The sequence below is a fragment of the Pelophylax lessonae genome (assembly GCF_965119305.1).
Source record: "Pelophylax lessonae genome assembly, chromosome: 1".
NCBI classification, from domain to species: domain Eukaryota; kingdom Metazoa; phylum Chordata; class Amphibia; order Anura; family Ranidae; genus Pelophylax; species Pelophylax lessonae.
The window spans coordinates 674489177-674516259 of NC_138768.1; the positions used below are offsets into that span (position 1 = coordinate 674489177).

At 41.2% G+C, this 27083-nt stretch overlaps 1 protein-coding gene across 1 annotated transcript in view; it reads right to left on the reverse strand.

Moving 5' to 3' along the window:
• Nucleotides 1-27083, reverse strand: part of DCHS2 (dachsous cadherin-related 2) — a 440911-nt gene that overhangs the window by 31595 nt on the left and 382233 nt on the right. Inside the window, exons 11-16 of the mRNA XM_082256296.1 lie at nt 25981-26109; nt 23555-23764; nt 14605-15465; nt 12576-12686; nt 9269-9480; nt 5086-5237 (exon numbers count right to left, since the gene is read on the reverse strand). Coding sequence (XP_082112422.1) covers nt 5086-5237; nt 9269-9480; nt 12576-12686; nt 14605-15465; nt 23555-23764; nt 25981-26109 — 1675 coding nt within the window. The remainder of the gene's footprint in view (nt 1-5085; nt 5238-9268; nt 9481-12575; nt 12687-14604; nt 15466-23554; nt 23765-25980; nt 26110-27083) is intronic.

Sequence of the window (27083 nt, forward strand, 5' to 3'; positions counted from 1 at the left end):
ACTGCAGCTCACACACAGAAAAATGGATGTGGATCACTGACACCTGCCTATCTCCAATCCCACACCACACAGCAATATCGATTGTAGTTTGTAGAACACAGTTTCCCTAAAATTCAGCAGACTCTGTCCCTAACAGGATTGAGAAGAGATCGTAGATCAGGATTGAGTGCAGATTCACCCCACCCCCCACACAGCAATATCGATTGTAGTTTGTAGAAGACACTGACCCTATAATTCAGCAGACTCTATCCCTAAAATGCCTACAACTCGCCCTGCCTAAACACTCCGACCTGTCCCTCAATTCTATCCGGACACAAATGGTTTTTTCCTGCCTATCTTTCCCTAATCAGCAGCCAGCACATTGATGTGTGCTCTGTCCCTTAGCTAAGCAGCAGAATGACGCTGCTGCGGCGGCTGCCTCGAACTTATAAAGACTTGGTCACATGCTTCAGACGGCCAATCACAGCTACTAAGACATTTGCAGGCATGGCTGGGATGGCTTAAGGCACACCAGTTAAACGATTGTTGATTGGCTGTTGAAAGCCCGCCATGAAAAGAGCGCCAAAGCATGCAAAACCCGGAAATAAAACGACCGAACACGGATTTTTACCCGAACATACAGTAAAGTGTCCGTGTCCGTGTTCGGGTAAAAAAAATCCAATTATTCGGTACGAACACGAATAATACAGTCCGTGTTTGCTCAACACTATAGCAGATAGTTGAAGGTCTATTCACAGAATGTTAAGGCTGTATTGGTATCATTGTAAAAGCAGCATGATGGACAGATGATTGCCTAAATAAAATAACATGTGAGATTTATTGCCTTAGATGTGAGGTACATGTATGTGATTATGATATCTGCCAGCTGTACCCAACTACTGGATACGGTAGTTACTTAGGGACCTGGATGGAGCCACAGTATATGGTGGCGGTGTAGGCAAGGTTCTGTGGGTGGCTTTGCTCCTCAAACAAGTGAAGATTCCACCAATAGGAACCAGGATACATATGTATATAGTGTCTTCTTCACTTTTTAAAAATTACAATAATACAGAAAAGACATCAACATATTGCTTGACAGGTGGATAAAAGAAGAATTGTAGAGTGTTATATACTGTAAGGGGAAAAATTATTTGATCCCCTGCTGATTTTGTACATTTGCCTACTGACAAAGAAATGATCAGTCTATAATTTTAATGTTAGGTTTATTTTAACAGTCAGAGACAGAAAAACAACAAAATTATCCAGAAAAAGGCATTTAAAAAAAGTTATACATTTATTTGCATGTTAATGAGTGAAATAAGTATTTGACCCCTTCGCAAAACATGACTTAGTACTTGGTGGCAAAACGGTTGTTGGCAATTACAGAGGTCAGATGTTTCTTGTCGCTGACCACCAGGTTTGCTCACATCTCAGGAGGGATTTTGTCCCACTCCTCTTTGCAGAACCTCTCCAAGTGATTAAGGTTTTGAGACTGACATTTGGTAACTCAAACCTTCAGCTCCCTCCACATATTTTTTATGGGATTAAGGTCTGGAGACTGGCTAGGCCACTCTAGGACCTTAATGTGCTTCTTCTTGAGTCACTCCTTTGTTGTCTTGGCCATGTGTTTCGGGTCATTGTAATGCTGGAATACCCATCCATGACCCATTTTCAATGCCCTGGCTGAGGGAAGAAGGTTCTCACTTAAGATTTGGCAGTACATAGCCCCGTCCATTGTCCCTTTGTGGTGAAGTTGTCTTGTCCCCTTAGCAGAAAAACACCACTCAAAGCATAAGGTTTCCATCTCCATGGTTGATGGTGGGGATGGTGTTCTAGAGGTCATAGGCAACATTCTTCCTTCTCCAAACACGGCAAGTAGAGCTGATGCCAAAGAGCTTGGTTTTGGTCTTATCTGCCCACAACACTTTCACCCAGTCCTCCTTTAAATGATTCAGATGTTCATTAGCAAACTTCAGATGGGCCTGTACATGTGCTTTCTTGAGCAGGAGGACCTTGCCGGCGCTGCAGGTTTTAAGTCCTTTATGGCGTAGTGTGTTACCAATTCTTTTCTTGGTGACTATGGTCCCAACTGCCTTGAAATCATTGACCAGATTCTTCAGTGTGGTTCTGGGCTGATTCCTCACCATTCTCATGATCATTGAAACTCCTTAAGGCGAAAACTTGCATGGAGCCCCAGACCGAAGGAAAATTGAAAGTTATTTTGTGTTTCTTCCATTTGCGAATACTCGCACCAACTGTTGTCACCCTCTCACCAAGCTGGTTGGCGTTGGTCTTGTAGCCCATTCCAGCCTTGTGTAGGTCTACAATCTTGTCCCTGACATCCTTTGACAGCTCTTTGGTCTTGGCCATGGTGGAGAGATTGGAGTCTGATTGATTGATTGATTGCTTCTGTGGACAGGTGTCTTTTATATAGGTAACAAGCTGAGATTAGGAGCACTCTCTTATAGAGAGCGCTCCTAATCTCAGCTTGTTGCCTGTAAAGAAGACACCTGGGGGCCATAAATCTGGCTGATTGATAGGGGATCAAATACTTATTTCACTCACTTAGATGTAAATCAATTTATAACATTTTTGAAATGCGTTTTTATGGGTATTTGTATTGTTATTCTGTCTCCCACTGTAAAAAGTAAACCATTAAAATTATAGAATGAGTGTTTCTTTGTCAGTGGGTGAACGTACAAAATCAACAGGGGATCAAATACTTTTTACCCTCACTGTATATATATATATATAAATAAATAAATATATATATATATATATATATATATATATATATATATATATATATATATATATATTTATATTTATATATAGTACAGTACCCTCACAATATAATGTAAAGGTATTAAAAGTTTAAATGGAGTGTGTAAGGTGCTATTTTATTATTATGGTAATTATAGTGATACTTAAAAAAATAAGGTTAGGTAATTTAAGGGATAAGAAAACACTCAAATTGCGGGTTGTTTTTTGTTGCCTAATTTAATTTCAACACTAGAAAAGGTATAGTATTTTCTACCACAAGTACTTAGGAGCCTATAAAGAAAGATAAGGAATACTGTTTAAACATGCTTGATTTTTCTGCAAACCTGGTTATCTCCTAGTTTATAAAGTGTTGGCAAGAGAAGTTGCAACTTTAATATGAAATGTAAAGAAATATGACAAGTAGGCAGGAAAAAAAAGGCGCTGGAATGCCAAAAGTTTAAAAAACACACCACCTTGAGTAAAGTTCCTTTTCTAGCTTTTCTCTACTAGAAATAGACAATGCCAGATTTATGGTGGATTACATTTTTGGCAAAATGGAAAATGGAAAAGGATATGTAAGCTAACTCGATAAAAGCACAACTATCCAACAAATATATACCACTGAATTATTATAACCTCTGCTGATTTAAGGCTAAATAATAAATTAGAGAGCTCAGAGAAGCTTTGCATATAGCAACAACTATTCAAGTCAATATTTCTAAACAATAAATCTAAACTCTAGGTTAGAGTAAAAAAAAAAAATAAATAAATAAAATAAAATAAAATTGCTGAAATTGCTGTTATCTATTTCTTTAAAAAAATCATGTAATATTTAAATACCACAAACATTTACTATTTCAGCTTTTGTATTTCTCTGTACAGCAGCACTCTAAGCCATTTGGCCCTCCTGCATTCACATCTGATAAAAATGGATGTGCTTACAGAAGAAAAGAGCAAAGAGATGAACTCATCACTTTGTTGCTGAGAGATGGAGATCAAGCTGTATTGTTTAGCTGCAGCAAAAAAGTCAGGTGACCAGGCAACTTATGCTATGTATCAGGTCTGTGTAAATCTCAGGACTGAATGGTATGAATTACAACATTTTAGGCAGGTAAGAGGACTTAAACATGAATGTTAAATTTAATTTGTGGTTTTCCTTTAGTTCAGCTTGAAAGCTCAACTCCAGGAATTCAGCCACTTTGATAAATGTGAAGGCACACTAGGAGTTACGGCCAACGAGGTGCATGCCAACTCATGGACTTATCTCTTTAATTTAGATCTAGCAGTTTTACAGAGCTTAGGAGGTAGCTATTTCTAAAAGTTCAGATCACTGATGCTTGATCTTCTGGTCTCAACAACTTTAGGCGCAGAGTCGCATGCAGCTGCTGTGTCTATCCTCCCTGCTGCTGCCCATTCATATAAACCTTTGTATTTTGCACTCATTCACAAATTTAAAAAGGTTTCTAAAAATGGGTAGCAGAAAGGGGTGGGGGGGATTGGGTCAGAGATGCTGTGTTTGAGGACTTCTCTCCTGTCAGAGATCCTGCATGTAGCAATAGCTATCCTCTGGGAGCACAATAAAGCTGTCAGATCTACATTAAAGAAGTAAGTCTATGAGGTGGCATGCACCATTAAATTTAAATTGCCATCTAATTGCTAATTTAGCACTTATGACTTTAGTCATAACTGATATAAAACAATAAAAGTAGAGGAAAATACTTCCAATACTCTCTAAGATATAAGGATATCAGCTTTTTTTTTTACATAATTCTGTATTTATTTGCAAACTTTTTAAGTCTACAGATAGCAAAAAGAATGTTTGCTTTAACATTTAAAATACATTTCCAATCATGTTGTTCAGTCAAAGGGACCAAGATAATCAGAACCTTCACTTACCCTTGGGCTCCAATTTGGTTTTAATCCATCTCTTATTTAGGGCTATATCCATCGAACACTCGTATTTCAGTATTGGGCAAACACTGCTGTGTGGAGTTACACAACAGTTTCTTATGTCCTGCCTACAGTAGACCTCAGTGCCAAGATTTCCCCACTAAAGTTCACAAACACGTCTCATGATCTCCCCATATAAGAAGTAGTTATTATTGGTGATGGGAATCGCTTTTACATGAAACATGCTATGATGTCTGGCATATGCCCAGTTTTCATGCTGACATCACAATGCAGTGGACAAACATATGATTAGTTAAATAATCAAGACTAAAGAGGGGAGACTGTGAAAAACAATCCTAAAAACACATTGTTATTGTTCTTAATGAAGTCAGACCAAAAACATATTCAAATACATAAAATACAGTAGACTACATATTAAGACAGGTAACAAACCTGTAGGAGGATTTTATTTCCCGATCAAGAATAGCATTAGTTGTAATAATGCCCCTTCTGGAATCTACTAAAAAAGCTTGATTTTCATTGCCATCCACAAATGAGTAATCTATTTGCCCGTTCATCCCACTATCTGCATCAGTAGCAAAAACCTATAAAATAGACAAGAATTGCATAAACATTACAAAGAAACTTTTATTTTTTATTTCAGTGTAAAAAAACATATAAAGACAAGAAAAGACATGCACAAGTGTAAATAAATGTATACTTTAACATTGTTTTAGAATCACAAAGTGCATAAAAGTAGAAGAAACAGTGCAGTTGATTTTCTATAATTGGGAAGTGCAAAATCTGGTACCGCTGTGCATAGTAGCCAACCAGCTTCTAACTTCGGCTATTTCAATTAAGCTTAACAAAAAAAACCTGGAAGCTGATTGGTTTCTCTGCAGAGCTGCACTCAATTTTGCACTCTCCCATTTTAGTAAATCAACCCCAAAGTTCTAAAACACATGTTGATTATCACTACATAAACCATTCAATCAAGTCCCAAATCTCTTACTGGGAGTGTGAATGTATTCGGTGGGTATCCAATACTGACAAATAAAGACCAACTAAAAAAAAAAAAAAATCAATGTACAAGTACATCTATCACAGCAATGTAAAAATGATCACCTTTACAAAACAGTCAATCGTTGGCTGAAAAAAACAGTGCCTTGTAATAAGTGCTTGTTGATAGGATATTTATATTCTTACATTGGTCAGTAAGTGGTTAAACTCACAGGCTACTGAATAGATTCAGAGTAGGAACTGACAATGCCAACAAAGTCAAAGTGGCAAAGTAATACAATATAACAAAAAAAAAAAAAAATGCTTATAATACAATGTACAACAGAAAATTAAAAGGTTGCAATAGCAAGGCTACCATGGAGCAGTTTGCTCAAAGGGTCACTAGGTGGCAGCACAGTCTATGAAACAGTGAGTAGAGGCAAATAATCAGTCAGTACTAATGATTACTTGCATTTCCCTTGGAACACCTCTCTAACAGAGAGATAGGAAGTTTCTAGTATTCCAGGTGGGCAGCTGAAGGGATCTCTAGACCTGCTCCACAGGGTGGTTGCAGGAAGGATCTCTGCTCCAGATACTCAGGATAATGGTTGGATGCACAGTGTTCTATGTAGTGACTTGGGTTAAGAAGGAATCTGCATACTAATACAAGATGCTTAACCACTTGCCAACCGATTACTGTATATAAACGGCGGCAGAGTGGCACCTACAGGCAGAATCACATATACATATACGTAATTTGCCTGGGAGGAGCTAGGGGGCGAGCATGATACCGGTGGTGTGTTCCTGCCCCCGCTCGGCAGCGGGGAAGCCGGCGCGCGTGTCAGGCGGCTCCGATTGCCGCCTGAAACTGGCGATCCCTCCCCGCTGAGGGAGAAGGGCGGTTGGCTGATCTAAACACTGCCACCCGTCCTTCTCCCTGCAATGATCACACACACCATGTGATCCTGCTCTCTATCTCACAAGCCCAACCCCCCACAGTTAGAATTACTCCCCTAGGGTCACATTTAACCCCTTGATCACCAACAGTATTAACCTCTTCCCTGTCAATGGCATTATTACAGTAACATAATGCATAAGTGCATATTTTTAGCACTGATTACTGTAGTAATGTCACTGGTACTCCCAAAAGTGTAAAAAATGTCAGTTAGGGGTCCGATCTGTCCACCGCAATGTCACAGTCCCGTTAAAAATTGCAGATCGTCACCATTACTAGTAAAAAAAAAAAAAAAAAATGACATAAATCCTTCCCGTAGTTAGTAGACGCAATAACTTTTGCGCAAACCAATCAAAGTACGCTTATTGCGATTTTTTTTACCAAAAATATGTAGCAGAAAACAAATTGTCCTAAAATGTTAAAAAATTTAGATTTTTTATTTTTTTTTCTGAGAATGTCATAAAGCAGAATGTGCAAAAATATTGTTTTTTAAAAAATCGTCGCTCTTTTTTTGTTTATAGCGCAAAAAATAAACATCACACAGGTGATAAAATGCCACCAAAAGAAAGCTCTATTTGTGAGGAAAAAAGGATGTCAATTTTATTTAGGTACAGCATCGTACGACCGTGCAATTGTCTGTTAAAATAACGCAGTGCCGAAGCGCGAAATAGAGCCTGGTCGTTAAGGGGGAAAATCTTCCGGTCCAGAACTGGTTAAACCAGGTGGCCCATAGACCTGAAACACAGTAGGCAGACTACTCACCTGGTTACAGCTCACATGCCCAGTCACTTCTGTCTCATCAGGTGCAGTCTCTGATAGCACCAAAGGCAGGCAAGAGACAGCAATTTATACTTATTGGGCATGTCCAAGAGCCCTGGAGCTTGTGGGAGCCCAGGGGATTCTGGGAAACAGAATAAAAATGGAGCTCATGCCTGCATTTGAGAATAGTATGTAATAAGGCGCTCCACTACATATGTTTTGTACAAGACCATATTTTTGGGAAGAAAGTGCATCATCAAGTGCCACATAGCAGAGGAACACATATGCTACGTATAAGTACAAAATATTACAGTACATTTCCCAAGTTTTGTCAGTAAAAAATGCTGCCGGAGGTTGGCAACTCTGATGGGGTGTCTCCCCAGCAGGGACTCAGACAGCAATAAAAACTTGACAGGGGTTCCCAACTCTCAACATTCTATCTAAAACTAGAAAAAAAAATGTTTGGCTTTAGGTATATTTTAAGTTTAATTAGGTAACCCATAACTCAGAATATCATGGGGGAAGATATCCATCACCATTTTCTCCTAAATCCAGCTGGCCAAGGTTGTCTGGTGGAGCCTAGTGGTGCCCATACATATGATATATTTGCCCTATCTGGCTGATTTTGGATGTACTGAGGGACTATCTCATATCTAAGGTCATCTTAAGAGTTAAATCTATCTGAACAAGGCTTTGACTGCAGCAAACCCAGACTGTCTCCCCCATACTTTTTATTTTCAAATACATAATAACTGTGTGTGGGGGAATTATTTTTTGCCACAAAACAGGCTTGTGCATAGTCAATGATAAACACGTTGAGACTGCATAATGTCAAAGCCCCATCCCTATATCCAGATTTAATGTTCTTGTAAGGGCTCATTCACACCTATGTGTCATAACACACGTGATTTACTATACATGTGCAGAGATTTGCCCTTGTTTTAATTGTGCTAGTTCAAAAATATGTGGTGTGTTAACGTGTCTTGGCCAAATAACGCTCATGTCTGGTTTTTCAGCCATTGACAGGCATTATAGGAACATTTAATAGAAATTGCAGTACATGTTGGTGTATGACATTGCATCTGCCCAAACCAATACAAGGGAGACAAATGGGCACAAAGTCAGCTTAGGCATTTTTTAATGTGTCAATGTTATATAAAAATAGTGCAGTATAATACAAAGAGGTCAGTTTTGGAACTATACCTAATACAATCTAGCATTATTACTGCCTCAATGTATTTTTCAATACGTGGTAGGAAAATGGTTGAGAAAAAAACTTAGCAGTGAGTACTTGGAGCCTAAACTCTTTGTGATTTTATGTTATAAATTATGGAGCTGGGCGTTTGAAGCACAGAAAATATATCAACTGGCAGTAGCTGCAGTAGTGGAGTATTAACAAATTTATGTTGTGGTCTCAGGCAAAGAAAATTTATAATCACATACCATTTCCTACCATTTTCTTGCTATAAATCTGGCGGTAATGAAATATTACATAAAAATACACTGCTGTATTAGCAAAACATATTATACTTTAGAGTTGGGATATAAATTAAGATTAAAAGCAGTGTAAATTTGATAATTATTCGGCACCACAGATGAGAAAAACACCTGAAATGTTGAGGCTGATTACTAATGGAGTTGAGAATCTTTACTCAAAGATTGTGCAAATATTCATTTCAATTTTCAAATCATGTGAAAAGCATCTGCATATGAGTAGTTTCAGGAATTTTCTTTTACACAATTGGGTAATTGAAGTGAATATTTACCAAATTTTGAGTGAAGATTCTCGAATCCTTTAATAAATAACCTAATTAATTTCCGGTTATATTTATATAACATTTAAAAACTGACCGCAAGTGTAGATGCTAAATAAATACCATGAACCAAACCCATCAGAAAGAGAATTTTATTCAGTTACTGTACCTGGAGAACAAGCAGGTTGTATCCTTGACCTTCCAAAACAGAAGTTATATAATGGTTTCGATCAAACACTGGCACATTGTCATTTTCATCTTGGATTAATAGTGAAACTCCACAGTATGCCACAGAAGTACTGCTTGCGGCAGATACGACTAAATGTATTTTCTTGTTGGCTTCTGCATCAAGGAACGAAGGCTCCCTCACTGTGAGCTCTCCTGTTAGACAAAATACAGGAGATCGAAAAGATCCACAATGAAACCAACTTCTACAAATAGGAAAATGTCATCAAATGTATGGCTATTAAACTGTCCATTTTTTTTAACACAAATAAATATTACGAATGCAGCTAAATACTATTTACAGGAAAATTATAAATAGTGTATTGTAGATTTAATATAGCTGGCAGCAATTCACAAGCTATTTTTTGACCAACTAGACTAATTTACTAAAATGGCTACCAAACAGATTTCGTGCTGGAAAATGATTGAAGGAGAATGAACTTTGAAGGCATAGTCCACCTTTTCAAAAAATGTAAAAAATGTACCAACATTGAATTAATAGAAAATGTGAAAACATTTTTTGCATTCAAGTTTGCAGGGAGCTGAAACTGTGATCAGTGTGCCACAGGTGCAATGCACAGGCTCCTGCTTTACCCCAAACCCCTGGTCTTCCAAAAGGTATGGACTTTCTGTTATGGGGTTGGGAGAAGAAACCAATGAACTACAAATGCAGTTACTGCCCTGCTTTAGCAGGATCTCTGCCGCAGTGGCAGATGGGACTTCTTTACAGATTCCCATGAATGGATGATGTGGCTGTGTGGGCAGAGCCAAGCATAGCTGTGCTGAATTCAACTTACAACAACCTGGAGCAAGAAACAGCCCATACTTCAGGTACAGTGCATCTGGAAAGTATTCACAGCGCTTCCCTTTTTCCACATTTTGTTATGTTACAGCCTTATCCCAAAATAGATTCAATTCATTATTTTCCTCAAAATTCTACAAACAATACCCCATAATGACAATATGAAAGAAGTTTGTTTGAAATCTTTGCACATTTATTAAAAATAAAAAATGAAAAAATCACATGTACATAAGTATTCACAGCCTTTGCTCAATAATTTGTTGAAGTACCTTTGGCACCAATTTCAGCCTCAAGTATTTTTGAGTATGTTGCTACAGGCTTGGCATACCTATTTTTAGGAAGTTTCTCACATTCTTCTTTGCAGGACCTCTCAAGCTCCATAAGGTTGGATGGGAAGCTTCAGTGCACAGCCATTTTCAGATCTCTCCAGAGATGTTCAATCGGGTTAAAGTCTGGGCTCTGGCTGGGCCACTAAAGAACATTTACAGAGTTGTCCCTTAGCCACTCTTAGCTATCTTGGCTGTGTGCTTAGGATTGTTTTCCTTTTGCAAGATGAACCTTCATTCCAGAGTGCTCAGAAGTAGGTTTTTATCAAGGATGTCTCTGTACATTGTTGCATTCATCTTTCCCTCAATCCTGACTAGTCTCCCAGTTCCTTCCACTCAAAAACATCCCCAAAGCATGATGCTGCCACAATGCTAGGCTGTAGGGATGATATTGGACAGATAATGAGCGGTGCCTTATTTCCTCCACACATAATGCTTGCCATTCAGGCTAAAGAGTTCAATCTTTGTTTCATCAGACCAGAGAATTTTGTTTCTCATTGTCTGAGAGTCCTTCCGGTGCCTTTTGGCAAACTCCTGGGGGGGCTGTCATGTGCCTTTTACTGTGGAATGGCTTCCAACTGGCCACTATACCATACAGGCCTGATTGGTGGAGTGCTGCAGAGATGGTTGTTCTTCTGAAAGGTTCTCCTCTCTTCACACAGAAATGCTGGAGCTCTGTCAGAGTGATCATTGGGTTTTTGGTCACCTCCCTGACTAAGGCCCTTCTCCCCTGATCGCTCAGTTTGGCTGGGCAGCCCGTTCTAAGAAGAGTCCTGGTGGTTCCAAACTTCTTCCATTTACGGATGATGGAGGCCACTGTGCTTGTTGGGACCTTCAATGTTGCAGAAATGTTTCTGTACCCTTACCCAGATCTGTGCCTCGATGCAACCCTGTCTCTGAGGTCTACAGACAAATAATTCCTTGGACTTCATGGATTGGTTTGTGCTCTGGCATGCACTGTTAACTGTGGGACCTTATATAGACAGGTGTGTGCCTTTCTAAATCATGTCCAATCAACTGAATTTACCACAGGTGGACTCCAAACAAGTTGTAGAAACATCTCAAGAATTATCAGTGGAAACAGGAGTTCAATTTTGATTGTCATGACAAAGGCTGTGAATACTTATGTACATGTAAACTTTTCATTTTATATTTTTAATACATTTGCGAAGATTTCAAGCAAACCTCTTTCACGTTGTCATATTGGGGTATTGTTTGTGGAATTTTGAGGAAAATAATGAATTAAATCCATTTGGGAATAAGGCTGTAACATAACAAAATATGGAAAAAGTGAAGTGCTGTGAATAATTTCCGGATGCACTGTATGTGTGCGGGAAAAGGGAGTGGGGGGGAGTTGGGGTTAGGGAATGTGGCCATATTTCATGCTATATCATAATATTGGTGTAACATGAAGCATGTTATCAAAGGTGTAAATTCTAATAAATTGGTCATTGTGGGGCAAGACAGAGAATTCTAACTTGGCCCATGGACCATCCCTTTAATGTAATATATAATTTAGCTATAGGAAATATCTGTTGGCTAAGTTAACTCCATAACTTCTTAAAGTTCAGGGCTATTAGCAAATAAAATAAAGCTGTGTTCACTTTGAATACAAAGGGCATTTAAAAAAGAAGGAACTTTTGTTTGTAGATAATTGACGTGAACACCAAATCACCTTATTTTCTAAACTAAGTGAACAGCCTTTTTTTCTTTAGTAAATCCTATGTGTCTGAAAAACATTTGAGCAACCCTGAAGCCCCAAGTGGGGTTGATTTACTACTTCTCCCTTCCATGTGCTCTGTGCTGCAAAGGCCAGTTATAGGTTGGGGTGGCTGCAGTTTGTTTGTGGCGTTGATTTACTAAAGGATTACTGGCTGGTTACTTTGCAAACTGAATGTTATAAGGTAAAACTGACATCACTTCCATTACCCCATCATGCTCTAGCAAAATTCAGAGTGAATGAGTTTTGTGGCTAAGATACCAAATATCTTTTTTTATAAAGGAGCTAAATTGTTAAAGGTCAATAAATGATTAAAAAAAAAAAAATCTGTATTTTGTTATTTTATTTTTGTTGTTAACCACACTGTAAATGCATCACTGATCTTGTACATATAATATAATACCTGTTTCAGAGTTTATCATGAAGGTCCCTTTGACGCCACTGATAAGGCTGTAAAATATGGCATCTCCATTTGGATTCTGATGTTTGGCTTCTACGGTCACAACTGATGAACCTGCATTAAAAAATTGTGTAGTAAAGACAGAACATATGCACAACATACAGGTGTATATAAAAATACACCACCAAGTTTACTAACCAATATACCCAATACACAGAAAGGAATAAACAATTAAAGAGGGATATGTATAAAAAAGTGTGTGATATTAAATAATTGATGTGTAAAGTTACACAGCAATAATCTCCTTTTATTTGCCACGTATACAGTGCACATTCACAGACAGGGACTTCTGTGGTTGTTCATCATAGGGTTTAAAGCACAGTCTTTATCTATATGTTTGATGAATGGGTGTTTTAATTCTTAAATGGAAAATGCAGGTCTCAGAATAAATAGCCATATCTATATTACTGTGAATCTTACAGCCACAAGGCCCGATGCTCTTTTGACATTTAACTCATTTATCAAAGACCCCACCATCTTCGCTTCCACTTGTTTCTGTGTACTTCCTAATTCACCCATTTTTTGCACATTGCAAGCTATTAATTATTTTAAGTCTAAAATTCTCACCTGCATTCTCTCCTTGCTTCTGTGGCTAGCAAAGTACATAACTTCGCTGAAAGTGTATAGAGGTTTTAAGGAATTTGCAACAATAGATTTTACAGATTAGAATAAAGCACACAAGAACATTAATTTCAGGCTATATGAAAAAGGAGCAATCACTCTAATGTCCTGTCATAATCTTGCTGAATGTGTTGAAGTTTTAATGAATTTGCAACGACAGATTTTTAAGATTAGAATAAAGCACGCAAAAACATTTATCTCAGGCAATGTTACAGAGGAGCTGTCACTTTATTGTCCTATCCAGCGTAATATTCTACTAATTTACTACCATTTATACTAAAGCATATAGCTCTAGCATATTGGGCAACTAAACCCCTGTTTTTAACCCGTACTGTTGGACAGGTCAATTTGGTTGGTCGCAGATTGGTCGGTAAGGAGAGCTTGGAAATCTTTTTGTCTTGTTATATTGGGCAATAGTCTGTAACGAAATGCCTCATGTCATGTTATATAATTATAATTATAATTATTAATATTTACAGTACATAGCCTCACAATAGTAAGCAGTACTTAACACAGTCTTCATACCGGTGTGGGAACCTATTGTAATATTTGCTGAGTGTATGTGCAAATAAGATGGAGTAATGTATACATTAGGATGAGGCATGGTGTAGAACATGGGGAATTACATTTCCTACAAAGAAATGTACATGAGTCCCTTACTCCTCTACACCCTATACTTGGAACGGGCCAGTTTGCTGCATGGATGTCTCCTTGGGGCTTGCACAGTTTTTGCTTGCAGGGGAAATCATAAACAAAACACTTACATGCGCACACACGCGCACACACGCACCCGTCCCCCCTTGTATGCTCAGTTATGCCTCATCGCTATTACAAAGCCAAAGAGCAGTTTTGACTTCTTCAGCATTCCATATATAGAAAACAGAAAGCCTGGGACTTCTTCTATTGACTATGGTAGTGGTCATAGCTGGATAACTCAGGGAGAGGTGGGGGACTCCACCAACAGGCATCAACAGAAAATGAAATTAGCAGTTTTGACTAGAATTATAGATTTAAGAATTTAGTATAAGCAGGCATCAACAGAATATGAAATTAGCAGTTTTGACTAGAATTATAGATTTAAGAATTTAGTATAAGCAGGCATCAACAGAAAATAAAATTAGCAGTTTTGACTAGAATTATAGATTTAAGAATTTAGTATAAGCAGGCATCAACAAAAAAATAAAATTAGCAATTTTGATTAGAATTATATTTAAGAATTTAGTATAATATTAGCACATTCCAAACCTATAAAACAAATCCATAAATAGCATTCAAGGGCTGTGTTGTGGTGTAGGGAGAAATAAATGAGAGTACTCATTATATCTTTCTAAGATTTCAAAAGAAAACATACCTGGTTCACTGTTTTCCTGTATTATGGCTTCGTATATACTCTGGAGAAAGGAAATATCTATTTCCAGTCCTTCTAGGGTAACTGTAACAAGACCTATAGATGTTTTTGCTGGGGTACCAAGGTCTGAAGCCTCCACTTTGAGAACTGCATTTGTAAAGGTAACGGGGGATAGTAGCTTAATTACTTTAATTTCTCCAGTTTCTCTATTAATGTAAAAGTGTGGATCAGCTTTCACAAGACTGTACATCACTGTTCCATTTAAGCCCAGGTCTGGGTCACTTGCATATAGAGTAACGATGGTTGTATTTACAGACATTTGGGGAGAAACAAGGACCTGAATAGGGTTAGTTGCAAATATTGGCTCATTATCATTGGCATCATCAATATGTACTATAACTTTGGCAGTAGCACTTTTTTGACCATATATGCTACAGTCAGTTGCTAGTGCCCTAAACACATACTGATGTTTAAATTCTCTGTCCAAGGCCTTTGCCGTCTCGATGTTTCCTGTTGTTCGGTTTATAGTGAAAGCACCTTGTGTATCATCAATCAAGGAGTACATTACTTCTCCGTTTAAGCCCTCGTCTATATCAAATGCCTGAAGGCTAAGAACCACTGATCCAATGGTTATGTCTTCTCTGACAGATGTGCGGTACTGGCTCTTAGAAAACGTAGGTGGATTGTCATTTTCATCCAAGACCTTAATGTGCAGATTGGCTTTGGTGCTTTTCCGGGGGCTGCCCAGGTCATAGCATTCCACAGTGATGGTAAAATTGCTGACATCCTCTCGATCTAAGCTGCGTGTGGCCCAGAGCTCCCCCGATGTGTTATTGATGGCAAAATATCCGCCCGTGTTTCCACCTTCAAAAGTAAAAGAAGCATTAAGCAAAAATTGACAGTAAAAGACAGACAAGTGGAAAGATATGTCATCATGGGAACACCAATGAAAAAATTGTTAATTCCAATAATATTAAGAAATTCTGCTTGTACAGCAAATGCTTAAGTGTCTCTGGCATGTGACTGCCTTGTGTTTGAATTAAAACCTGCATTTCATTTAAATCAGTGGGTGGCACTGACAGTAAATGTAGGAGTCCTCATCCATTACTGTGAAATTACTTTACCAGATGTAACCCTTTTTTCAAAAGTAATACACCTTATAAAATATGTATCTTAATACAAATTCAGCATGAGGACACGTAGCAGTATTTTTATACAAACACAAAAACGCATCATGTGCCAAAAACAGCACATGTAAACTGTCCTCTGGTTCCAAACAGCATCTCATTAACTGAAGTGGAAAGTTCTTTTTAGTTATAAGACTACCATCTACAGGGAAACACAATTTATTTTAGATTGTGTTTCTAGGGGGTTGCCACTCACTGCTATCCTAAATGGAACCTCCTTAGCCAAACTATCCATTCACCAAATATTGCAGTAGAGGAAGTGAACCCTGAAAGGTCTCGGTAGAGGTTGTTTACTGAAACTGAAGAGTGCAAAATCTGGTACAGCTCTGCAAAGAAACCAATCAGCTTCCAGGTTTTATTGTCAAAGCTTAATTGAACCAACTAAAGTTAGAAGCTGGGGGGGCGTGGCTGAACCGTACATGTGAGAAGACGTGCATTGCCTCGGCTCTGTCATCCTGATAGCCATTATCCTGTTTAGTGGACCCGTATACCCGCAAAAATTGCCAGGCTGCTTCGGGCTCGTGTCTGCATCGTTCCGACGGCTGTTCCGGGCGTCTATCCATCCCGCTCCGACATGACCAGGAGGAAGGAAGACGGCGCATCTGCTGCCAGGCAGGCCCAAAATGGCGGCGCCCCGCTCCCTCAGCGCGCGGCCCGCGAAAAGGAACCCACCGCCATCTCTAAGCTGGGGAAGTTCGCCCGGGATCCTGCAAAGCATAAACCGCTGTCCTCACCTCCGGTCTCCTCGGCTGCTGCTCGGGTGCATGCTCCCTCTCCTGCGGCTGTGTTGTCCCCTCACCATGATGGCCCGGCTGAGATCTTGCAGGGGGCAGTGGTGACTGCTCCGCCCGAGACCCCTCTACGCCCGGGTCCGTCGGAGGATGCTGCCCAGGCTGTCCCTACCATTCAGGACGTCTTAACTGCGGTGCACTCCTACGGTGCCTCTCTGACTGAGCTATCCACAGAGGTTAGGAGTATGAAAGAGGGTCTTCTGCATATTAGGCATGATATGCAGAAGATGAGAGAGCGGACCACTGCGTTGGAGGGCCGGATGAGTGCTGTAGAGGACGATTTACCCCCCTTGATACAGGATGTCCGCATTAACTCATCGGGGGTTTCTGAGGCGATTAATCGTCTGGAGGACATGGAGAACCGGCTGCGTCGCAGCAATTTGAGGTTGGTGGGCATCCCTGAGAAGGCTGAGGGGAAGGCACCTGTGGAATTCATTGAACAGTGGCTCCTTACTACTTTTGGGAAAGACAACCTCTCCCCATTTTTTTCTGTGGAGCGAGCACATAGGGTGCCTTTCCGGGCCCCGCCACCGGGGGGCCCTGACCGACCGTTCCTCCTGAAGCTCTTGCACTACAAGGATCGTGACATTATACTGAAGCTTGCCAGGCAGCAGCCTCGTTTGGAAATACAGGGTGCCAGGGTTTCTATCTATCCTGACTTCTCAGCGGCTCTCCAGAAACAGAGGGCCAGATTTAATGACATCAAGAAACGCCTGCGTGCCATCCCCTTGGTATACTCTATGATGTACCCGGCTAAGCTTCGTGTGGTCGCCAATGGAACCGTCCACTTCTTCGAGACCCCGGCATCGGCGGCCCACTGGTTGGATCGACAGGAGCGGCACCTGGGGGCGCCCGCGGAGTGATCTGCTCTTCAAGCAAGTAAGAGTCCATAATGTTCGTTTGGGTCCATCACTCCACTGCTAGGAGCCTGCCGCTATGCTTTGTTTGTTGCACCATGGCTCCGTTGTTCTCACACGTTCTGGGACCCGTGGATACGCTATTACGGGTCTCTGAGATTGTCCGAGTTCGGGCCCTCTTTCTACACCCCCATGCCCCTCTGGGGCCAGAAAACTGTTCCCTGCGGGGATTGGATGGCCGTGGCCTGGTTGGCTGCCAGCCATCCTCTGTTTTTTGTTCTGTGTTGTTTTTTTTTTGTTTTTTTCTCAACTATTTTTTTGGTGAATTCCTACTTGCCGCCCTCTCCACTGGTACAGTGTCTCCTGAGTGGGTTGCTGTCTTCCCTGTCACACCGCTGCTTTTGCTGCTGTTACTGCACAGGCCCCCCACTGGGGCTCTGGAATACATACCTTTTGGCGGCTTGTCCTGCCCCCCTACCTGGTTGACAATTCCACATGGCTGCCACTGAAGGATCACTCCTCTCATGGAATGTGCGGGGACTTGGTGACTCTCGTAAACGCACAGCAGTGATGTCCCTGTTGTCGCTCCATGGACCCGCTTTGGTTTGTCTACAGGAAACCCACCTCACCACGGACTCGGTCGGGTGCCTCCGCTCACGGAGGTTCCCGGTTCAATTCCATTCTTTCCACAGTCAATACTCCCGGGGGGTTTCTATTTTAGTCGCTGCTACTGCTAAGTTTGAATCTCTGGACTCCCTGATAGACTCACAGGGTAGATTTATTTTTCTAGTTGGAATGTGGGATGTCTTTAAATGTATGGTTGCGAATGTGTATGTTCCCCCTCCGTTTTCTTTTGAGGTGCTAGAGTGCCTGTCTCGATTCATTGGTAAACATCCCCAGGTCCCGATTCTAGTGGTGGGTGACTTTAACAATGTCCTTGACCCGTCACTGGATCTACATAAAAAGTTCTGCCCCGGCGGATCCAGGATGCCCACCCCCTTTGCGAGGTTCATGGGTGAGCTGGGTCTTGTGGATCTCTGGCGCTGTAAACATCCCCTTGATGCCGGATTTTCCTGCCACTCCCTATCTCATTCTACATTGTCCCGCATTGATTTGGCCTTTGGCTCTGACTTGTTACAGTCCCTAGTGCCTGAGGCTGAATACCTGGCTAGGGGTCTCTCTGATCACTCCCCGCTAAAAGTATGCCTTAAATTCCCTGGCACTAAGCTGCCGATGCACTGGAAGTTAAACCCCTTCTGGCTCCAACTGTTTCCGGACCTGGCCTCCTTCGCGGAGCAATTAACGAATTTTTTTACTGACAACAGGCACTCTGCAGCTCCGGGTATAGTGTGGGATACTATGAAGGCCTTTTTGCGGGGATTGTGTATTAAGGAGGTATCGGCCATCAAGTCTAGGAGTAGACGTTGGGCGCAGGATGCTAGCGATGCCGTGCTCCGCGCTGAACGTGAATTCCTGCACTCCCCCACGCCCGACTCGGAGGCCAAATGGTTGGACGCGCAGCGTCTCTTCCGCTCTGTTCAACGTCAGCAGGCGGACCATAAACGTTTCTTTACTTCTCAGGCCCACTTTGAGGAGGGGGAGAAAACAGGTCACATGCTCGCGCTCATTTCTAGGGCCCAAAACCCCCCGTCTATCATCGACTGGCTCTCCCCTCGGGTAGGGTGGTATCTGACACAGCTGATATTTTGCAGGGGTTCAGGGTTTTTTATGAGGATCTGTACTCCTCCAAGGTCTCCTATGACCCGGAGGATCTCAGTCAGTTTTTACAAGGGCTACACTTGCCGCAGGTTTCCGCAAGGGACAGGGATGTACTGGACTCCCCCATGGCATTGGAGGAACTCCAGGAGGCTATGGCTTCATTTCCCAACTCCAAGGCGCCGGGTAAGGATGGCATCCCCATTGAGCTGTATAAGGCCTTTGGTGGAGTCCTACTTCCTGAGCTACTTACTGCTCTCCTGGCTGCCTTTGAGGTGGGGGAGCTCCCACGGTCCATGTACGATGCGGTAGTGGTGGTCATATTGAAGCCGGGGAAGGATCCGACTCGACCTGAATCTTATCGACCGATTTCCCTGCTGCCCACCGATCTGAAACTGCTGACCAAGGTCCTGGCTAACAGGTTGTCTAAAGTAATTGCCAAATTGGTGCATGGGGATCAATCTGGGTTCATACCGGGTCGCTCCACGGCTGCCAATATACGTAGACTATATCTGAATATGCAATTGCCCTCAGATAATTGTGGACATAGAGCGATACTGTCACTGGATGCTGCTAAGGCATTTGATAGCGTGGAGTGGCAGTATCTGTGGGCGGCCCTTGAGAGCTTTGGTTTTGGCCCTTCCTTCATTCGCTGGATTAAGATTCTATATGGGGCACCCACGGCCTGTTTGCGGATTAACGGCTCTATTTCCCGGTCATTCCCGCTTCACAGGGGCACTAGGCAGGGGTGCCCGCTGTCGCCCCTGCTCTTTGCCTTAGCTGTGGAACCCTTGGCAGCAGCTGTCAGGGCCGACCCGACTATAGTAGGTTTTCGGAGGGGTGAGGGGGAGGACAAAATTGCTTTATACGCGGATGACGCGTTATTATTTTTAGGGGACACCTCGGGCTCCCTGGTCGCCTTGATGCACTTGATTCACCGATTCGGATCCTTCTCTGGCTTTCAGGTCAATTGGGACAAGTCTGTTTTGCTCCCGTTGGACCCCCTTGGGGTTGCACTACCCCCTGTGGCGTCCCAGGTCTTGGTGGTGGACCAGTTCCGCTACTTGGGGGTGGTTGTCCATCCTGATCTGGGGCGCTATATTAAACTTAATATTCTACCTCTGCTGCACAGGTTCAGAGATAAATTGGCCAGCTGGATTAAGTTGCCCCTATCTGTGGTTGGCAGATGCAACCTGATCAAGATGATCTGGAACCCGCAGTTGTTATATGTGCTACATAACTCCCCAGTATGGATCCCTATTCACATTTTTAAGAAATTTAACACGGTGTACCGTGCTCTTATTTGGAGGAAGTTGTCTCCCAGAATTCGTCTAGAGACGTTGCAGGAGTCCAAGGAAAGTGGTGGGCTGGCGGTACCGAACCCCTACTACTACTTTCTGTCGTCCCAACTGCAGCACTTCACGGGCTGGCTGCAGGATGAAGACTCTGACCCTGTCAGGCGTGTCCTGGTGACGCACCTGGCGGGGGCCTCTCTGGTTGAATCACTGGAAGCGGGCTCCTTGGGGCTTTTTCCGAGCTGTCCTACCCTCAAATTACTTGATAAGGTCTGGCAAAGGGCTAGGAACCACTTTGGTTACCGTGGTTTCTCGAGATACTCTCGGATTCTAAATAATGTCCACTATCCCGAACTGGATAAGCTCCGGAACTCCTTGACCTGGGGTGCCTACGGGGTGAATTATATTTCACAGTTGTACCAAGGGAGCGAATTGAGAGATTTCCAATCTCTACGTGCTGAGTTCGGGTTGCCCAATTCCCTTTTCTTTCAGTATTTGCAGTTACGCCACGCCATCAGCTCTCAGTCGCGGATTTCCCCATGGGGTCTCTGTCGTCCGATTATACTTACTGATCTGGTGACCACTAGCATTAGGAAGGGGCAGATCTCATCCCTGTATTCGGCTTTTATGGAGCATATTTCCAAGGCCATGTCTTTCAAGTGTAGGGACACCTGGGCTGCGGATTTAGGTCCCATCTCCTCGGAAGAATGGACGGGTATACTGGAGAATGTCCCTAGGGTGTCCCTGTCCTCTTCACAAAGGCTTACACAACTGTTTATTCTTCACCGGACGTACAGGACCCCTCAACGACTGTACAGCTGGCAGAGAAGGGATTCGCCCCTCTGCACTAGATGCCAGGCTCATACCGGCACTCTGCTGCACATGCTGTGGCGGTGCCCAAAATTGCACCGGTACTGGCATGCGGTTGTGAGAACCATTAATTCGTTTTGGAAACTGACGTTACCGGTGGAGCCGAAGCTATGCATTCTGGGTTGGCTGGATGAAGAGCTCTATCAACCTGAGGTACATGCTGCGGTGCTCAGGCTTCTCTTCCTGGCCAGGAAGTTGATAGCGCGGCGGTGGATTTCTGCCGTGGCGCCGTCATATACTGACTGGATCGAGGAAGTGAAAGTGCTCCTACAAAGGGAACATCTCACATACAAGCACAGGGGGAACGCACTGAAATTCGAGCGCATATGGGGACCGTGGCTGGATGTGCCTGGTATGGCCCCCACTCACTTGGTCGCCAACAGGTTTCTGGGTGGCGTTACCTCCTCCACATAATGCTGCAGACTATGGGCTTCATAGACGGGAACGGTTGACGGGAGACACTGTTTAATGATTACTAGGTGGTACCTATCTGTGAGTATGGGAAGAACAATACCGCTTGACTCCACTGGTTATATTAGCGGAATTCACCTACTATATCCGGTATTACTTGAGATGACGTCACCACATTGGTATGTGTTAAGTGCCATGACTGCTTAGGATCACACGGTTGCTCCATGCTTCGTATTTACTCCCCTATGTACTGATGGTTATGCCTTCCTCTGCTACTGATTTCAATGTTCGCCGTGTATAGGTGATGCTTTATCTCAAGGTGTTGACCAGCTTTTGTTTTCTTTTGTTTTTTGTCTGGTCTTGTTTTGTTCTGTATGTGCAAAAAAGTTTTCAATAAAAATTATCTGATTAAAAAAAAAAAAAGTTAGAAGCTGATTGGCTGCTATAAATAGCTGCACCAGATTTTACACTCTCCAATGTTAGTAAATCAACCCCATTGTCTTTTGTATTTTTGGCTAATATTAAAACGCCCATTATTTAAAAGATAACCGCACAAATGTGTTAAAAAAAAGTTATTACTATTACAAAATCAAGAGTAAGCAGTCTGTTAACATTGCCTCCTCTATACAGTTATCAGTACCTGAGCACTGCTTTCTGCCCAGAGTTAAATTTGAGTTACCTTTTGACTAGTATATATATATATATATATATATATATATATATATATATATATATATATATATATATATATATAGATACATATTATATATATATTATATTGAGAAAGAATGGGGAGTTGCTCGCACTGCAGTTATCGACATCCTGCGGGCTCCCAAACACTGCTACTCATATGAATCCATCCAAAAAAACAGAAGGGATGGAGCACAGATCTTCTTGCATTTTCTTTATTTAATTGCTCAAATGACAAAGAACCTAGAACTATGCAAAGAGCATAGGGCAGCAAACACCTGCAGCCTCCAGTGACCTGTCATTATAGTGAACTACACCTAGCCACTGACAGTCACAGCAAAATCAGAAGATTCCTGCCACTGCAGTTCACACCGGCTTAAATCTCCAGTTTGAATGTAACCTTAGTAATAAATTATCTTCAAACAATAGAATAGTTTATGTATGCGGTGTAGATGAGCAGTCTATATCACATACATTTAGCGCTATTTACGTTACTAATGAATCAGATGTTGAATAAATATGAATTCATGCAATAGGTATATATTATTGCATTTGTTTCTTCTAATAGTAATGTTAGGCCATTTTAAAACCCTACACCTACATTAGATGTTTTTATGCATTTGTTTTCTGAAGTATTAAAAATCAAATAAAAATTGTTGAAAGCATTTACCTATGTTTTATTACTATAGATACATGTAAAATATATACTGTAATTTAGTTAGGTGAAAACAAATCACATACTCTAAAATGTTAGAGGCTGTTCATTTGCAAAGTGAACAATGGTAAACAAGTAAATCTTTGCCCACTTTGAATATCCTAACATGTTCAAGGGAAATTAAAAAACATATTTTTTGCCATCACATAACTGTTTTTGAAATGTACAGATTCATCTTTTTTACTAAGTTCAGTGAATATTCAAGTTGCAAAGTGAACATTTACATTACTAAGTAAGCAATCTATGATTCTTTATCTTTCAATACATTTTTATTAAAGATTTTCAAAATCTATGGTACTTTATTAAATAAACACATCATAACCTAAAACCAAACAATACAGAATACATAACAGGTAAAAAATCTAAATTTCATGCCGTGTTAAACATCTGTGCAGGCAGTTTAGCAAGCATTATTAATTACCAATTATTTGGAAATGCACTCTGCCATTGTTGCCAGTATCTTTGTCTGTAGCCAGCACATTGCGAATTATTCCTGGAGCTTGGTTTTCTGGGACATGGATCTCAGCCTCAGGAAGTAAAAGCTCAGGAGTATTATCATTTTCATCTAGCACTGTACAAACAATTGTTGTGGAGCTGGAGAAGGAGGGGGTTCCACCATCTGTCACCAATACTAATGATAAAAGAATTACAGAAAAGGCATAGATTAACAGTAAGGTCCAGAACCTAGCAGTCAAAGACAATGTAAATAATGTAATTTACTATAATGGTGAGGTGCTAAAAGTAAATAAGAAGAAACTTGTTATTTTTTCTCTAGAGTCTTTCTGCAGCCCTCCATTGCATGTAGTCAGTATGTCAGTTAATGTCAGTTAATTTTACTGTTCATTTACAGTTCATCCTTTAACACACTACACATGCAATTAAAATGCTGCATGGAGTATTTATTTTTTTTTAAGTTGATGGAAAACTGGAAAGGAAAGATGACATTTACTACAATGCTTTGTAATCAGTCATCTTTCAATCAATTGGTTGCACGGCCATGTACAATGCGGTCCCAGGTTTGCAGGCTCCCCATTTACATGAAAGACATGTAGCTGACTAGTAAAGCCACGTGGAGAAACATACTCTTGATAAAATTAATTCATTTTTAAAGTATGTTAACCAGCCAGGCTCATTATAACCATGCACAAGGATTACAAATCTAAAGGCAGATAGAACGTAAGTCAGGGAGTCAGGATACCCATATCTTTCCCTCATTGAGATGTAGAGAAAATGTTCACCAGTTGGACAGAATTAAGGTTTACACGATATTCTTACTCCAATTTTATTTTATGAGAAATATTGAGTAGATCCCCCTTTTGCCACTAAAACAGCCCTGACCCATGGAGGCATGGACTCCACTAGACCTACTATAAACTAGTAAACCTAATTCAAACTCATTGCTCCTATGAAATATTACATAGTTACATAGTAGTTGAGGTTGAATAAAGACAACAGTCCATTCAGTTCAACCTGTGTAGGTGTGTGTGTGTCAACAACGTATTCATTTCCTATAACCCTGAATGTTGTGATCTTTGAGATGCACGTCCAAGAGTCTTTTTAAAAGTAGCCATACTCCCCGCAGTTACCACCGATTGTGGAAGAGAGTTCCACAATCTTATCGCCCTTACAGTGAAAAACCCCTTACGTAGCTTAAAGTTAAACTGCTTCTCCTCTAATCTCATTGTGTGGCCACTTGTCCTCTTACACTCCTTGAGACTAAATCTTTTTTTCCTATGCTCAGATCACCATTGAAGTATTTGTAAATCGCTATCATGTCCCCTCTCAGGCGTCTCTTCTTCAGGGAGAATAAATGAAGCGCTTGCAAACGCTCCTCATAATTATTGGCCACTAGTTTAGGTTAGTTCTCCTGGGCAATATCCTTATGGCAACCCTGTTCACAAAGGGGTTGACATACTACAGACAAATAGGCAAGTGCAGTTGCTCCAGAGCTTAGTAAATAAGGTAAAGCTACATTTTACAAAGAACACCCAATCACATGCAAGGAAAATAAAAAACAGCAGAAGTTTTGCGTGTACTTGATTTGATGATAGAATTAGGCAGAGCTCACCTTCATTTACTAAACCCTGGAGCAACTGCACTTGCAAAAGTGCACAGTCTTATATGCCTTTAGTAAAACAACCCCAATGGTTCCAAAGCACATACTGTACTTGGTTGGTACCTCATAATACCTATCACACTTTCTCCTTAGTCTACTCAAGTCCTTGTTCTGGTAAAGGGGACTCTTTGATTACTGGTTAACTAAAAGGTTCCTTTGACCTTCTTTGATAATGCATTTTATAGGGTTTATTTGCTAAAACTGGTGCACAGTCATGTTAGAACAGGAAGGGGCAATCCCCAAACTTTTCCTACAAAGTTGGGAGCATGAAATTGTCCAAAATGTCTTTGTATGCAAACGCCTTAAGAGTTCCTTTCACTGGAACTAATGGGCAAAGCCCAACCCCTGAGAAACAACCCCACACCATAATCCCCCCTCCACCAAATAATTTGGATCAGTGAAGAAATCAATTTCCATAAAGACGTGGTCCTGACCTCAACCCGATAGAACACCTTTGGGATGGATTAGTGCGCAGACTGCGAGCCAGGCCTTCTCTTTCAACATCAATGCCTGACCTCACAAATGCGCTTCTGGAAAAATGGTCAAACATTACCATAGGCACACTCCAAAATCTTGTTGACAGCCTTCCCAGAAGAGTTAAAGCTGTTATAGCTGCAAAGTGTGGGCCAACTCAATATTGAACCCTACAGACTAAGACTGGGATGCCATTAAAGTTCATGTGCATGTAAAGACAGGTGTCCCAATACTTTTGACAATACAGTGAAACTTACCTCTAATGATAAAGCGGTCCTCTTTCTCTCTGTCGAATGTTGCTGATGTAACAATTTCTCCTGTCTCAGGTATTATTCTGAAAAGCTCATGGCTTGGCAAAATGTAGTAAGTAAGTATAGCATTAACTCCTGCAAAATATAAATCACACTCCACATAATCTTTCAAATATTAATTAACTTTTCTGGCAGAAAAGTTCAGTGTGTCATCTGTGCTCACAATCCAAGAAGAAAGCGATTACTACTATTCTACTGCAGAGACAGTAAAAGCCAACATTATCACTGCACATACTGAAAAAATTGAACGGCCCACAGATAGATGCACAGCTATTGTTTTAACCTATCTGTGTGCATATGTATTTCTGGTGTGTTGTGAAACACAACATAAAGAGTGGTTCAAATGTAAAGCTTGAGATAAATTCTAAATGTAAATCATAATTACCAACCATATCAGATTTGCTGGAACAGTCCTGCTTTTTAGTCAGTTGTCCCACAATAGCTGTGTCCCAGGGTGCACCTTGGTATAATAATAGGAAGCTTGTTGAAGGTTACTTAGTACTGGGCATAAACAAAGTGGAAAAGTGGGTCCAATCACCAACCCCCTCCCACCAACCCGCCCAAGGTGCAGCAGCTAAGAGCCTGGATATGTTTTTTAAGTTGGCTATACTTAGCAAGGACCGGCTGAATTTGATCCCCGTATAGTTGTACAGAAGTTGATTTATCCATTGACTTGTGAACAACCAGTCTGTCCCATTTTTCCCAAACAATTAATGCCACTGGCTATAGCCTGCAACACTAATCATTTGTGTTCTGCCGGCAGGGAAGGTTCGCCATGCTCTTCACCGGCTGAAAACAATAGCACTTCCGGATGGATTCCCCCATCAACGCTGACTTTGCTGATGGGGGAATCAATCAATTTTGCTTTCCTTTCACCCATGGAAATTGCCTAATCTATGGCTTGGCTTGAGCATGTTTCCAACAATCCCTTCAGTCATGCTTGCTGAGAGGCTGCTGCTTTTTTGTTTTCTGACATGTATGCAGTAGTGAAGCGCAACACTATCCACAGTTAAAAATTAAAGTGCAGTCCAAAACAAACAAATGTTCTA